This window comes from Anas acuta, chromosome 1 (assembly GCF_963932015.1).
Source record: "Anas acuta chromosome 1, bAnaAcu1.1, whole genome shotgun sequence".
Lineage (NCBI taxonomy): Eukaryota > Metazoa > Chordata > Aves > Anseriformes > Anatidae > Anas > Anas acuta.
The window spans coordinates 151,987,515-152,002,072 of NC_088979.1; the positions used below are offsets into that span (position 1 = coordinate 151,987,515).

General features: G+C 49.0%; 1 protein-coding gene across 6 annotated transcripts in view; it reads right to left on the reverse strand.

Annotated features, from left to right (window-relative positions):
* The window catches only part of MRTFA (myocardin related transcription factor A), a 73,400-nt gene that overhangs the window by 4,417 nt on the left and 54,425 nt on the right, over positions 1-14,558 (reverse strand). For all 6 annotated transcript variants that reach the window (XM_068667103.1, XM_068667086.1, XM_068667078.1 and 3 more), the window contains exons 3-11: positions 8,325-8,380; positions 6,765-6,840; positions 5,925-6,086; positions 4,313-4,488; positions 3,729-3,884; positions 2,956-3,209; positions 2,476-2,647; positions 1,133-2,248; positions 60-218 (exon numbers count right to left, since the gene is read on the reverse strand). In XM_068667103.1, coding sequence (XP_068523204.1) covers positions 60-218; positions 1,133-2,248; positions 2,476-2,647; positions 2,956-3,209; positions 3,729-3,884; positions 4,313-4,488; positions 5,925-6,086; positions 6,765-6,840; positions 8,325-8,380 — 2,327 coding nt within the window. The remainder of the gene's footprint in view (positions 1-59; positions 219-1,132; positions 2,249-2,475; positions 2,648-2,955; positions 3,210-3,728; positions 3,885-4,312; positions 4,489-5,924; positions 6,087-6,764; positions 6,841-8,324; positions 8,381-14,558) is intronic.

The following is a 14,558-nucleotide window of genomic DNA, read 5'->3' on the forward strand; positions in this document are numbered from 1 at the left end:
CAAACCCTGGCACGGAGCGAAGGAAAACGAGGCAGAAACGCGAGCAGGCAGCACGCTACCTTTCTGACAGCTTGGTTTAGGCCTCGGGGCTGCTGCTGCTGCTTCTGCTGCTGCGTGGGCTGCTGCTGCTGCTTCTGCTGCGTGGGCTGCTGAGGAGTGCTTGCAGGTAGCTGACACTGCGGCTGGCTGGAAGTTTTAGCGGGCGATGATTGTACTCTCTGGAAAGAAGAGGGTATCGGTGAGGAGCTGTTCCCCGGGCACAACAGGGAGCAAGGCTCGAGTTTCTGAAAGGGTGTATTAAATCTGGCTTTCCTGACTCTTTAGGAAATCAAGTCAATTGTTCTGTTTCACCAGGGAGAGAAATCAACCTGGGGTGGGATTCTGTGTCCTACACGAGGAGGTGGTGCCACTCCAACTCCCTGGGCTCCGTGACTTCCCTCAGGGGCTGGCAGCCCTAGCACGGGACCTATCCCTGACTACGTGGGGTGACACAGTGCTGACATTTGGCTGACTTGCATCTCACCAGCTACCCAGTGAACACAGCCTGTCCCTGATGGTGGGTGCTGCCACTGGCCCTGCTGGAGGTGCAAGAAATGCGGCAGCAGAGAATGGAAATTTTCTCTGATACCACGGAGGATGCTGGAGTTTAACTTATGCCATAAAACATATTTATCTCTTCCTGGAAGAAGCACTCAGAACACTTCTGTTAAGTGCTGGATCCATGCCAAGAGGAGAATAGTGCATCATGTCTGAAGAAAGGCTCCACTAGCACCGAAATATCGACATGCATTAAAACAAAGAGCAGTCAAAAAGCAAAATGTCTGTTCTCAGGGCCTGATTTCAGCTCTCAGTAGACAAGGGGATCTATCTATCACTCCAGTGAAGAACAAGAGGCGAAATACATCCTCTTTTTTCTAATACTGCAGGCACAGTTGTTCTGTCGAAAAGTGGTAGAATGATTTCTACCATGAAAGATTTACTGACACCGCTCTGTTTTGCAAAGCCAGGAACCATCAGAGCAATAAAACACCTACTAAAACACCATTTTAGTATCTACTGAACTGAATTCCCAATGTATGAAGTCATCCCGTGGTAACCTGGACCCTAGGGACGGGACCTGAGCCTCGCCTACCTGCAAGGCCGGGCAGCTACTCCCTGCCTTCCCGTGGGGCGAGAGGCCCTGCCTCTCGGCGCTCGGCTTGGTCACGGTGAGCACGATGTGGGTCCCGGTGGAGTCGGTGATGAGGGTGGGGGGCGGGCTGCCCTTGATCAGGTCGCTCAGGGCGCTCCCTTGCTGGCCGAGGAAGAGCCGCGGGCTGTGGGACTGGCACGGCGGCTCCGCATCCGCGGCTGGCACCTCCTGCTTCACCATCACGGCTTTCTTTGGCACTGGGCTTGGATTCGAAGTGTCCATTTGGCTGGCGGCTGGCGCGGGGCTGAATTGGTCGCTTTGGCCACTGGCTGGCTTTGCGGACGGGCAGCTCAGGAAACCGTTCTCGCTCTTCACCTGGACGCCGAACGCTGCTGGGCTGGGGGCGAGGGCGGCTCGTTCTCCCGCAGCCGCTGGGGCCGGCAGGGACTGCTGAGAGCGCTTCTCCTGCTCCAGCTGTAGTCTGAGCATCTCGACCAGCTGCTGCTTCTGCTTCAGCATGCGGGTGAGTTCCTCAATCTGCTTGTCCTTCTCCTGCAGCATCTGGTCCTTGTCCCTAACTTCCGCGTCTCTGCTGCTACCGGTGCTGCACCGCTCGGCCCTGGGTGCCGCGCTCACGCTGCAGGGGGAAGGCTTGGAGCTTTCTTCCTTCACCAGAAACTGCACCGGGGAGGCCTGCAGGGTGAGCTGGGTCAGGGGTGAGGTCACCATCTCTCCAAAGGTGTCTCCGGTGGCCGAGTTCTCATCCCCCGTGCTCATCTGTGAGCGCTCAGAAGGAGTGGGAGAAACGGGAGGAGTCGAGCCCGTGCTGCCGAACTTCATCACGCTGCCACCGGTGACCGTGGCCACGACCACTTCTGCTGGTGCAATGCCCGTGGTGACCAGGGCTGGCCCCGTGCTCAGCCTGGCGGCAGGGAAGGCCACCACCACTTCGGCAGCTTTGGGGAGAATGGCTGCAGTGCTGGGCTTGGGAGTGGGGGTGGCGGGGCCGGCCGCACCGTTCTGCTCTTGGTAGGCTCTGAGACGCTCGATCAGGTCCGTCTTGGTGCCTGAGACAGGCAAGGCTCTCAGCTTCAACTCCTGCTTCAGCTCTGCCACCTGATGAGGGGGGAAGAGGGCAACATTAAGACAGCACACGCTATCACCAGAACCACTGGGAGAGGGCCAGGCGACCCCCTGCAGGCCAACACACCCGTATGTCTGGTACAAACTGCAGGGCAGCAACACCAGCCCTTCTCAGCAACATCGCTCAGTGTCGACTCCTCCAGAGACAATGGCATAAAAAAAAAGGGCCGTGCAGTTTCTGCACCAGCACCAGCGCTTACCTTCATCTCATCGAGGTTGGCAGGGAGAGGGCCTGGCTTGCCCACTGCAGCGTTGCTGTTCTGTCGCATCAGCCCGCTGGAAGCGGAGGATACCGAGGAGCTGCTGCTGACTGTGGCAGAGAGATTGCGTACGGCAGGGGCGCTGGCACCACTCTGCTGCTCTCCTGGAGGCCTGCAGCAAAAGAGAAGCCACGGGCATCAAAACCAAGGTGGAAGGGCACTGGAGGCCCTCAGTGCATGAGAAGCCAGTCGAGGGGATTTAGGTATCTATGTCCACAGTCACACACGCTCAGAAACACGAGCACCACCCCAGACATTAAAGCACGCCAATGCTTTTGGCTAGATCCAACCTCCTCACGCTGGCCCTTTTTGAGGCCCACCGTAACCTGAGGCTCACAGCTCCCACCCAGAACACCATTTGTTGCTAACTGTACTGGGCAAGCCCGTCCCTAAGAGAGAGCTGGCGTTTTGGACCCGTACTTTGGTGGAGCTGGCAGGATGGTCTGGTAGTTGTAGTGCTGCTGCTGCTGCTGGTTGAGGATCTGAAGCTGGAGAAAGAGTTGCTGCTGCTGCAGTATTTTGGCATAGGATGAATCCATGGGAGGAGCTCCCTTGTCCTGCTTTTGGTCCGGGGGGATATACTGATGATATTTAAGCTTCTTGACTTTCGGCTTCAACTCCTTGGCTTTCTTACTGCGCTGAGACTTCTCGCTGGTAGACTTGGGCTGGCTTTGCTATTCGGAGGAAAAAGAGGAAGCAGATAAGAATGGAAACACTGAAATAACGCCCCAGGTAAACCAGAAAGCACGCTGGGGTTTTTGTTTGAAAATTCTCCATGTTTAACCTCAGGGCCTTTCCATGCTTCTCTAAGTCGGGCAGTACTACAGCCACAGCACCCACAGCAGCTCTGCAGCACCCTAAGGCAGGTCACAGAAAGGTGGCAAGCCATCCTTCCTAGCACACCGGACCATTTGTCCGTCCAGGGCAGAGTCAGTGTCTCTTCTTCTAGGTAATACCGATTGGTTCAAAACATTTTGCATTCAGGAGCCATTTTACAGACAGTGAACGGCTCATGGACCGCAAGAACCTCTTAAATAGGTTACAAATAGGATCAGAGGATGACACCGGTGAGTATATAAGCCTTCCTTGCTTAGTGCCTGTTGACGTAACACTTCCAGCTCCAAACCTGCTTCAGAGTAACCACCTTACTTTCTCTCAGACTACAGCCACGAGGAAATCATCCCAAACTGTACCTTAATGAGCGTCGGAGGGGGCTTGGCAGCAGGAAGAGCCGCTCCATTGGTAAGACTGGGGGGCAGGAGAGGTGGAGGTGGCAGAGGTGGGGGGGGCTGTTCAGGTAGGAAAAGTGTTTCACTGGAGTCCGCACTGATCTGCAACTGGGACGTACCCTGCAGGAACAGAGAGAGGCATAATGCATGCACATCAAGGAAGGAAGCATTTTAACAGGGTGCTGGGAAGTGCCCACGTAAAGGGCAACAGCACAGGTTTCGAGTCAGTAATGAGGATCCCTTAACCCACTCGTTCAGTTGTTCCTGAGAGGCAGCACAACTTCTTAGGGCAGGAAAGGAATCAAAATCCTACACCTGTAATCCTACCCCCAGCTTTGCCTGCCAGCGCTGGCTGCACAAACCCAGGCTGCATCACCAAATCATGGCTGTCCCCCTTCCCCTCACAGCACCACTACAGGGACCTCTAACCAGAGGGCATCATCAGTGCCACACAGGGCTAACACCCTCACATTTCGGGACCCTCTGCCACACATCAGCAGTGGCTGTGAAGCTCCAGGGTACTGCAGGAGGCCCCCCCCCGTTCTCACCTGAGCTAGTGATGTGCCAGTGGTGCTAGGGAGAGGCTCACAAATCCGGGAGTCCATCGGCGATGGGACAGACCCCTGGGACTCATGGCTGGCTGGCTGTTCGGGGGAGAGGGCATCACTGCTGTCCTCATCAAAGGAGGAGTTGTCTGCAACCTTTGGGTAGTTCACCTGTCCAACTGAAAAGACAAACACCAGCTGTGGGTTTCAAAAGAGAATTAAGGAATTATTTCACTTGCCCCTAGATGTTTCATAAAGATATTGAAGGCATGGAGAGACTCGTGTCTGAGCAGTGCTTAAAGCAACAGCTAAAAATGAGAGAATGAAGCCCAGCGTGGATCCATTTGAAGTGTTTACATTCGTCTCTGCTATCAGTAGAACAAAACGATGCTATCAGTAGAATAAAACGATGCTGAGGTGAACCAGCAAGACAAGATCAGGAAGTACAACATCAGCGACTTAACCCTGCCCAAACCCAGAACCGTGGGATCAGCAAACGATCAGCCTACTTGCTGATCATTCGGCACCACGGAAAAAGGTCAGGCAGTTTAAGGCCGAGTCATGGTTTCTTTGGTGTTCATCCTAGGTCGTGGAAGATACACTCACTCTTCAAGACAGAATCCCAAATTGTCCTCCAGTCTTACAAGCAGCAAGGGCTATGGATTAAGAGGTGGCCCTGACTGCTGTTAGCATTTCTGCCTGCCTGCATGTCCCACAAGCAGCAATTTATCTCAAAATAAACCTGGTAAGCAGGAATCTTTCACACCTAACACAAGAACAACTGAAATCCAGAGAGATGTGATATTCTCAAAGTCAGAAGCAAGCCACATCTCTTAACACTCCAGTTCACAAACTCACTCGTTCTCTTCTACAATTATTTCTTGTGCAGCAGTGAAGCCAGGCTCTCCCACAGCACTGTCCTTTTTGTTTTTCATGCTAAGTATGCGGCCTTGCTCACAGTTGTGTCCCATTTGTCTTTAAAGTAGCTGTGTGTGTTTGAGGGGACGAATAACCACAGACACACGCAGACTGCTCAGCCCAGGGAGATGGGAGAGAGCACTGCTGAGGCAGTGGGCAGGCTACTCCTCAGCATTCCTTTCAGCCCTTGGAATGGCGCTGGCATGATTTACATCTGTTCTGGTTTATTTTTAAAGGGGTTGAATTCTCTGAAGTTTGTAAGTTCACAGACAGCTTTTGTTTCATCACACCTGTTTATATTCTGTCTCCTCTCCCTGATCTGAGTCCGTCAGTGGGTTCTCCCTGACCAAGGTTGCTGATGTGTTATACCCAGAGAGATTTTTAAGGAGAGAATCCAGGGAATGCAAGCTACAGCAGTCTTTCAAGCCTTCAGGGTATGCAAAGACTTTCATATTATTCCAGGATGTCCACACTCATAATTTAATGTCCACACACATAATTTAATGACTCTGTACTACTATCTGTGCCAGAGGGAGTTTTGTTTTTCAGAATCCCAGGGGCTGAAAGGCTGCGATTCTGCAACAGGAAAACAAGGCCAACGATGGGCTCACACTCCCTTAAGCAGGCAGGTGAAATGACAGGAAATCACAGCCACGTGTGGGCAACGCCTTCCACAAAGATCCTCCTCTGGCCTCACCTATAATGGCTTCCTTCAGGCTGGATTCCACAGGCAAGATGTTCTTCTCCACCAGCTCCATGGGGCCTGGCCTCTGTGCTATCTTCTCATTGAGGTCATCTGCCAGCCTGGCTCTCTTTAGCTTCAGCTGCTTAGCCTGCAAGGAGGGTTCGGCCGAGGTCTCTGTTCAGGGGAAAGTAAATAAAATGGCATCAGTCCAGCAACAGTCAACCTATGCACTTTAGCAGTATTTGACTTCTGTTCAGAAAGGTAACTGTAGACACTGATAGATAGCTGCACAGGAAAATAATTGCAGATAACGCTAGATAACTACACAGTGTAAACATGTTACAGATATATTACAGATATTACATATACTGAAGTTATAAAGATGCTACAGTAGCTCCCGTGACTCTAGAATAGGACAAATTCACTGCTCCCAAACTAACGTCACCTGATTCTCATTCACCTTTTCCCTTTCAGGTGTGTCCAAAGATGTGGCACTCAGCAGCAGGGTAGTACTCCCTCTCTGAAACTGAGGTGCATATTAATTAGATCAGATCTGCCTTACTCCCACTCTGGATATTTTACAGAGTCTTCCCTTAGAAGAGCAATCCCTACCAATTCCATTTCATTTCAGCTGCACAAAACTGCACAATTTGAGTTAACCTAGCAGATTTTTCTGAGAATCTCCATGCAAAGGTTGTTGGATCCCTCCCAGGAAATCATCCTACGGGCATGATCTTCTGCCCACTCCCAACTACCGGAAAGGTTTGGGGGTCCAGAGTCAATACAGAAAGCTACTAAACAAGTAGTTAAGACAACGTTTGTGGTTGATGTCCTGTTTCATGTGTGCCATACCTTCCAAAATGTGCATCCTAACCAGCTCCGATCTCTCTGGCCTGGACCGGATTTTCCGTTTCAGATAGTCCTCTGTCTGCAGCAAAACAGAAAAGCAAAACCAGTTTTAGTTGATCAGGCACAGGAGTGAAGTGATCTTGGGACAGCACAACCAAGAGAAACAACCATCCTTAGTTGCTTCTGAGATCTCAGTAAACACTGACCAGCGAAGGGACATTATTTTCTGTCCCAAAGCACCCACAGAGTGAGTTTATTCTGAAGATGACCTCCCACTGGACATCCCCTCAGTGTAAGAGTGTTCTGCTGCCCTGTGGAACAGAAACTGGAAAGGACTTCCTCAGGACCCGAAGCCCTCTTTTTGCTTTTTATGCAAAACCACTAACATGTCAGGGTGAAATTCAAGACATTTCTTTTTGCATTAAAGGACCGACATGTTGGTTCCAATGTTCACAGCAAAGACTTTCATATACTGCTGGCATTTGATGCCGACTTGTGGTTTGGGCATACTCTTCTTTGTTTCAGGGTAAGCTGTTTGTTAAGCTAAAGACCCCATGCACTCCCTTGGCAGGCAAAATCTAAATGCTGTGACAAGACCCATTTCATTTCTAGAGCTGCTTTTAGCTCTGTCTTTGGAGAATGTGCTACAGAGCAATGCACGGAGATGACCCTGCCCGGGCTGAGCCTGTTACCCTGCACACATCCAGCAACGGGAATCTAGGAGCAGAGGCAAACAGACTGCTGAGTACTGCCCAGTTGAATGGGCCTTACAGGAAATTCATATAGAAGCCAGTCAGAAAACTGCACCATACTTGCTCAGTTGCCCACACCAAAATATTAGCTTGGTAAGAAGGTTTTATTAAATGAGGAAGAAGAAATAAAGCCTTTGGGACACTGGTTGTAAGGCAAAACTCGTTGTTCCAAGCTTTCCATCAAGTTTAAAGCGGCAACGCTGTCTGACAGGTTTTCATCACAGCTGTTATTTCTTTAGTCTTGTTGCTTTCACTTTTAAAACAGAACTTAGCCCAGAGTCATACGAGTTTTTATTTCCTCTGTAGGCCAATCAGAAAAAAAAAGAAAGAAAAAAAAAAACACTGTCCCCAGAGACCTTCTGAGGAACAGAAATCAAGAAACCCCCAGTTAGCAAAGGTGCAACACGAAGTGTGAGGCCTGGCTCAGGCCTGGCTTCCTCTTTCGACAGAGCCAGAAGTGGGTGTGACTTCAGTGTTGGGATTTTCTCAATTAAGTTTACATAACATAACATAGCATAATATAACATAAATAACAATGTAAAGTAACTGGGTGGTGGGGAAGAAGAATATTATGGACCTACAGGAAAAATCCAATGGCTTTCAGGCACAACTAGTTGACTGAAGGGTAACCACCACCACACAGAGGCTGAAGAACAGCCCACCCTATACATCCATGTCTGCGCAGCATTGTGTTACATCCAGAGCATGAAGGACTTCCTTCTGCATCGCATCAACAGCTACAGGATGCCCAAAATACGAGACATACTCCTCCTGACTTCCCTAAAACCTCGAAGAGCATATTGTATCTTACCCTGGCCCGCTCCAAACTCCTTCTCTGTTCATGAAATGCAGCTGGACTTTTCAGAGCTGTTGAGAAAAAAAAATAGAGAATGAGTAAGAACGAAGAAGTTTTCTCACCACATGTCCTTTCAGGCCAACTAAATTAACAAATACACCACAGCAACTGCCTCCTTCATCTGTCAACACGCTGGACCAGATCTCCAGCTGGTATAAAGCAATGTGAACTGACATGCTCTGCTTGACAGCAAACGAGCTACAGGAGAGCTGGATTTTATGTGGGCTACTGAAGAGAATAATCTGGGCTCCACTTCTAGGAGAGCTAACCACTGTTCACCAAGTGGGGGCCATGAACACAAGGCAAAAATCTCCCCCCAGCAAATGCCTTTCCCAAGTTTCAGCATGGTGTAAAACACCCCAGACCCTGAATTAAGAGAACGGCACCAAAACACTGAAGAGGAACGTGAAATGGTTGGAAGGATGGGGGAGGATCCTAATGAACTGCAAATCCTCTTTACTACCTTGTAATGTCATAGGAAGCTGCAAGTCTTTCATTAATCTGCACCTGTGCTTTGTGTCCAGGCAAGGGCTGGTTATGAATTCTGCAGGTCCCCAGCAGGACGTATATATTCTGTGTAACAGAAACTAGCAGGACAACGGGAACACTTGGACAGGAAAGTACATCTGCCTGCTGACAGATAACCAAGACTTGAGGAATTACCAGCAGACCTCCTCGCCCCCTCAGGCCTAGTAAAAGAGCAGAGCCAAAATGGATCAGGTTTTAAGAAACCGATCCTCTGCTGTCCAGGACCGTACTAACCCTGGAGGAATCTCTCGCTCTGCCTGGCTCCCCTGCAGCACACAAAGCTCACGTCCCACGGTAAAACTGGAGAAAGGGGGTGACATTACTCCTAACGCAGCACTGAGAAGCGTCACTTGCTCCTCATGGTTTCCCAAATCCACGAGCCGCTTGCTTGCTACAACAATTGCATTGTGGCTTGTATTCAGAACTGCCTGAAGGGCGCAGAAATCATTTCCTTTCATATTTAGGAAGTATTTATATTTAAAACTGCTCGATGGAGTTTCTAAATTACCATCAAGATAAGCACCAACGTTAAAAAATCCTTCAGCTTTAAAGGCAAGTTGCAAGGCTTTTGAAGCCAGAAATCTCAACTTGTGCAGTCAGTGACTCCGAGGTGTTGCATGCACATCCTCCAAAATACGGTCTCCTTGTACTCTTTTTCACTTGAGACCAATGATTAAAATATTTCTCAAATGTAACTTAATAATGAAATATCAAATGCTATTCAAAAATAAAAAAAACTTGCTTAGATGCAATGTAGGAAGCTACTTCCAATGCATGTGTAAGCTTCTGAACTTTCCTACGGAATAAAATGCAGAGCCAAGAAAGACAAAATGTTAAGACAGAAATACCTCCTGTGAAATATAGGCAGTGTCCCTCTACATTTACAAAAACGGGGTAAAAAGTACAAGATAGCCAATATGCTAGGAATTGTGAACACACCAGTGCCCCATAATGAGATTCAGGCTACAGCAGTGAATGAAGAGTAATTTGTAGAGTGAGTAAGCAACAACTGAGCACTAACCATAGTGAGTATACAGCTGCTGGGGCAAAACAGTTCCTGTTCAGATTAAAGATGGTTTCATACAATCAAATTTCACACAAGCCAGGAGAAATCACCAGGGAAAGTTATGCAAGCTGGTAAATGGGAGTGCTCTGATTGCACTTTGGGATAAGTAATGTACAGGCAGAGAGATGGTTTTGCAATAACTGAAAAAAATAATATAAAGAAAAAAATGCACTGGCCAGCTGAGACATGAACAGCCGCGCAGTTCGGCCACCACACTGTCATGACCACAAGCAGCAAATCCCGCTGGGAAATGCTCTTCCCAAGCCCCATGGACTGCTTGTGAATATATGCCTGAGCTTGAACACATTTCTCTCGTGGTACACGCATCAAGGAAAAGTGAAGTAAAAGCTTCCTTAAGCTCAGGCAATCCTGGGCAAAGATACTGGGCGATAGATAAATCACCGTCAAAATCTACGCTGGAGACAAGCGCAGCAAGCCTCTTCTCGAGTCCTCCAAATCCCTCTCCCCCTCAAATGTGCCAGCACGGCAGTAATTCTTCGCTCTCCCCTTCCTACCTCTGCCGTCAGCGTGAGGCAGGACATGAACTTTAAGTGACATTTCCCTGGCCACGGCAACTGGTCAGGAAAGTCAACTGCAGGCGCTCAGCTGATTTCACAGGTAGTCCAGGAAAATCTTCAATAGGAAGAATAAAACCAAGACAAAAAGGATCCCCGAGTCAAAGGAAAAAAAGAACCCCCCTCCCCCAAATCCCATACACATTAAATAGTAAGCAATGCAGAACTGCTACGGGAAGACCCTTGCAAAAACAATGTCAGTCTCTCACGACCAGCTCTCTGCAAACAAGCACGGGGCTGGAGCTCGCTGTGCTGGCAGCACGACAGAGGACTTCATATCTGACCTCTGGAAATGTCAAGAGGGCACAAATCCTTCCCTGCTTCCCTCAGCAATCTAGGATGGGGCTGCCATGTCAGAGGAGGGTGTCTGTTGTAAAACCCCGCTCTGTCTGAAGTTAACTAAGCCTTGCACATTCTGCTGGCCACATAACAATGACTATTACACTGGAGCAAATGGAAAAAAATAATGATAAAAAAATAAAAAATTCTCTCTGCAGAAGACTGAGGCTGGGAGGCAGAGGGTGCCCAGCACTGGCTGGGGCAGGGCTCCTGCCACCAAAGCAGGTCGTGCATGTACAGCCCGTGGTACCTAAAGTAGCAAATAGGACCCTACAACGTGAAGGATCTCCTAGCACCTGATCCTTTCTGACTGCACGGGTTGAAGAAAATGCATTAGGCTGTTCTTTACAGCGAGTTGTCTATCCTGTTCTTGAAGACCACTCATGAAAAAATGCAGCATTATATTGCAGAGAAATTATCCCAGAGCTTACTACCTGAAAAACCGTTCTGTATGTCTAAACTGTATTTCCCTTCCTACAATTTACACTCATTATTCCTTGCCTTGCCTGCAATAATTAAGAGAACAACCTGTTTTCTTCCTCTTTGTGTTTATCCCTATATATTTGAAAACTTAGGTTCTCTCTTCTGCTGGATAAAATGAACAAAGCTTCCTTTACAGATAACATTTCCCAGACCTTTGCTTGTTTACTCTCTTCTGGACTTTTTCCAGTTGATCTGCATTTTTCTTGAAGTACAGTGCCCAAAATTGGGTATATACTCCAGCCTAGGCTTTATCAGTGTTTCAGAGAGCTCAAGATTATTCAATAAGACTTCTCAGTTCCACGTGTCAGGCTGTTTGCCTTTTCTTGGGTGCATAAAACATGTAACACTGTTTACTTGTGCTTGGCTCACAAACCGTGAAAGGTCTCCGATCCTCTTCTGCGGAGCTGCTCTCCAGCCGGGATTCTCCATCCTCAGCTCATGCCACTGGCTGGATGTACCAAAAGGCAGGAATTCTGCCTTTTTCTCCCCATCCCCAACATTTTATTTCTCAGCTTCTCCAGAATATTGTGAGCCCCCCATCCTGCCCTCCTCCCAGCTTCCTAACCCACCAGCTTAAAAAATACACAGGTGATTCCCTTGGTTAAACAGAATTACTGAAAGCAGTGCATAGTATCAGACAAAGACCTTAGGGTCTGTCACCAAAAGGTGACTGCCTCCTCCCTGTGGCACGTGCCCCTCCCCAAACGGGGTGCTATTTAACTCAGTGCGAATCCTGACCCTGCTAACTGCATGGCCAACCTCACTAGCTTTGCTTGCAAAACTTGGGGGAGCCCCTGCTGACCAGACAGTGCTGCCAAAGAAAGAAGAACTCGACAGACTACAATAGCAGGGTTAGCTGTTGATAGAAAATTTGTATTTCTCTAGTACTGAGATATTGAAGAATGCAGAAGGAATTTCCACCAGGCCCCCTTTCAGTTCGGTGTACCTTTGCCTGCCCTTGTGCTTTTGTCTGTACGTGATGGATGTGTGATATTTTCATCCCCAATAAACGGAGTTTCCACTTTCTGCCCTCACTCCTGCACTTGGGCCTGGGACAAAGCCCGCTAGCCCTCAGTTATGCTGACACAACAGTTTGCGGCCTCAGATCATGGTTGTTTTGAAAGAGTTATTTTAACCTGGATCGGTCTGCTCATTTACAGCCCGGCTCCACAAATAATAGTGTCAGCAAAACTGAGCAAAAGCTGCACGGGCAGACAAAGCCAGAAAGGAGAGGCTGGGGCTGAAGCCCGCGCTGCAGCAGGAGCCCCCATGATGCTGAAGCACGGCCCCAGAGCCTGCAGCCTGCCCCATGCACCTTGGGGAACAGCCTGAAGGAGGAAATGGCTCTCAGCACCACGTCCCACGCAGCAGGCATTACACGTGGCTTACTGCGGGGATCAAAGGGATACCACCATCACCAGAAGTGTTTGGGACAGAGGTGTACAGGGCTTTGTCCCACTCAGCCACGTGGCGAGCTGCAGCACCAACTGCTAGGAGAAGAAGCACCAGCTTTAGGTGACCACCAGCAGGACACGAGTTTCCTACCGCCACTGGGCTGGCTTGCAAGGACCTCCTGAGGTTCCTACCACACACATTCCAGTTTTTCGTTCTCTCTGCTACTTGTGGACAACGATGCTTCCTCGCAGGATTCCTGAAGCCTTACGATCTCTGTGGTCACACCCTCAGCTACCAAGAGAAAGCTTTCTGGAGATGAGTGATGCAACTGCGTCGTGCCTCCACCCTGCTGCAGAAATGGTTGCAGCTAGGGCACTGCAACTGCTGGCCTTCCGTCTGACCCCCAAAGGGAGGCAGCAGCCACACTGGAGCGTCTACGATGACAAATTCCTTTCCATACAAAGCACAGCGATGGAAATCACTCATCTTTGCTTCAAGCTGATGTATTAATTCCTGTGAAACTGCGTCCAAAACTGCAGTGCGTGACTTCAGTGTTCCCTCGGCCCACGTCGTGTTTTGAAGATGACGATGTGTGAGTGAAGGGAGATTCTGCTGCAAAGTGTCCAGGTGGTGCTGCCTGTAAAGAAGGTGACTCGGGAAACCAAGGCTCAGCCCAAATCTCCAATGTAACGGCAGAGACAAAAAGCTGGGCAAAATGGTCCAAACATTTTCTGCTCGGGGTTTATTTACCCTGCAGCATACAAAAGGCAATTTACGCCGTGCAAAGCTTTCAAGGACAGTCATATAAAGATACTTGAGTTCCTGTTACCCAGTGTGAGAAATAAGTGGAATCAGAACCGCTCTAAGAATGAAACATGGCAGAGGAAGGGGATGGAAGGATCCAGCCCCTCAGAGAGGAAGGTCAAAGAAGCCACACGCTCTGCATTTGCTTCTGCAGTTGATGGAAGACACCAAGATTTGCAAGGAGCCAAATATTGCAAAAGGGTCTTCAGAGATCCTCATAGCTCAGATGTCTAGGGAGGCTGCAAGACCTTCTGAAATTGGGTAAGATTTCAGAATAGGAATTGTCTATCAGACCTGTACACAGGGAAGAGACAGCAAGGGAGCCTTCCTTGGTCACACACAGCATCGAGCTCTTCACGGACAGCACAGGCAATGTTCTTCATAGGCAATACCTGAACTGCAGATCAGTTGGTCAGACAACATGCAGTGTTTGTGGAAAACTACAGCTAAACGTGAAAGGCTGAATCAAGTATCCTGCTTGTCATTTAGATCAGCTCATGAAGGAAAATTAAAATCTTTCTTTGCTATGACAAAGAGAAGCTCATGTCCTGTCCAAAACCAACCTCAGAATAACTCAGAGAGGCAAGGCCTACCACTGCAGCTCTGCGCCTCCTCTCTGAACCAAATTCTAGTTTCTCTCTCTTGTTTACTATATGCTTTCGTAAAAAGATGAGATAAAGAGCTGCAAATACGCTCATGACTTCCTCTGGCAGTTCAGGGTGGGGCTCCCACCCTGTAGCACTTTGCGTGGCGTTTGGTAAGACACACATATTTTGAACCACAGATCAAGGCTGTTGGCACTTTCTTCCTATTTGTCCTCACCCCACTTCCAAAAATCATTTCTCAAAGCACGGAAGACAAAAGTATTCAAAAATTGGGTCGCCAGCACAGAAGGAGCTGTCATCTTGCTAGTGGGGCAGCACCAGAGAGCAGGATGGTGTAGAAATATGAAACAGGTGGGAATACACAGGTGATGGAAAAGAGATCTTCACTAGTACT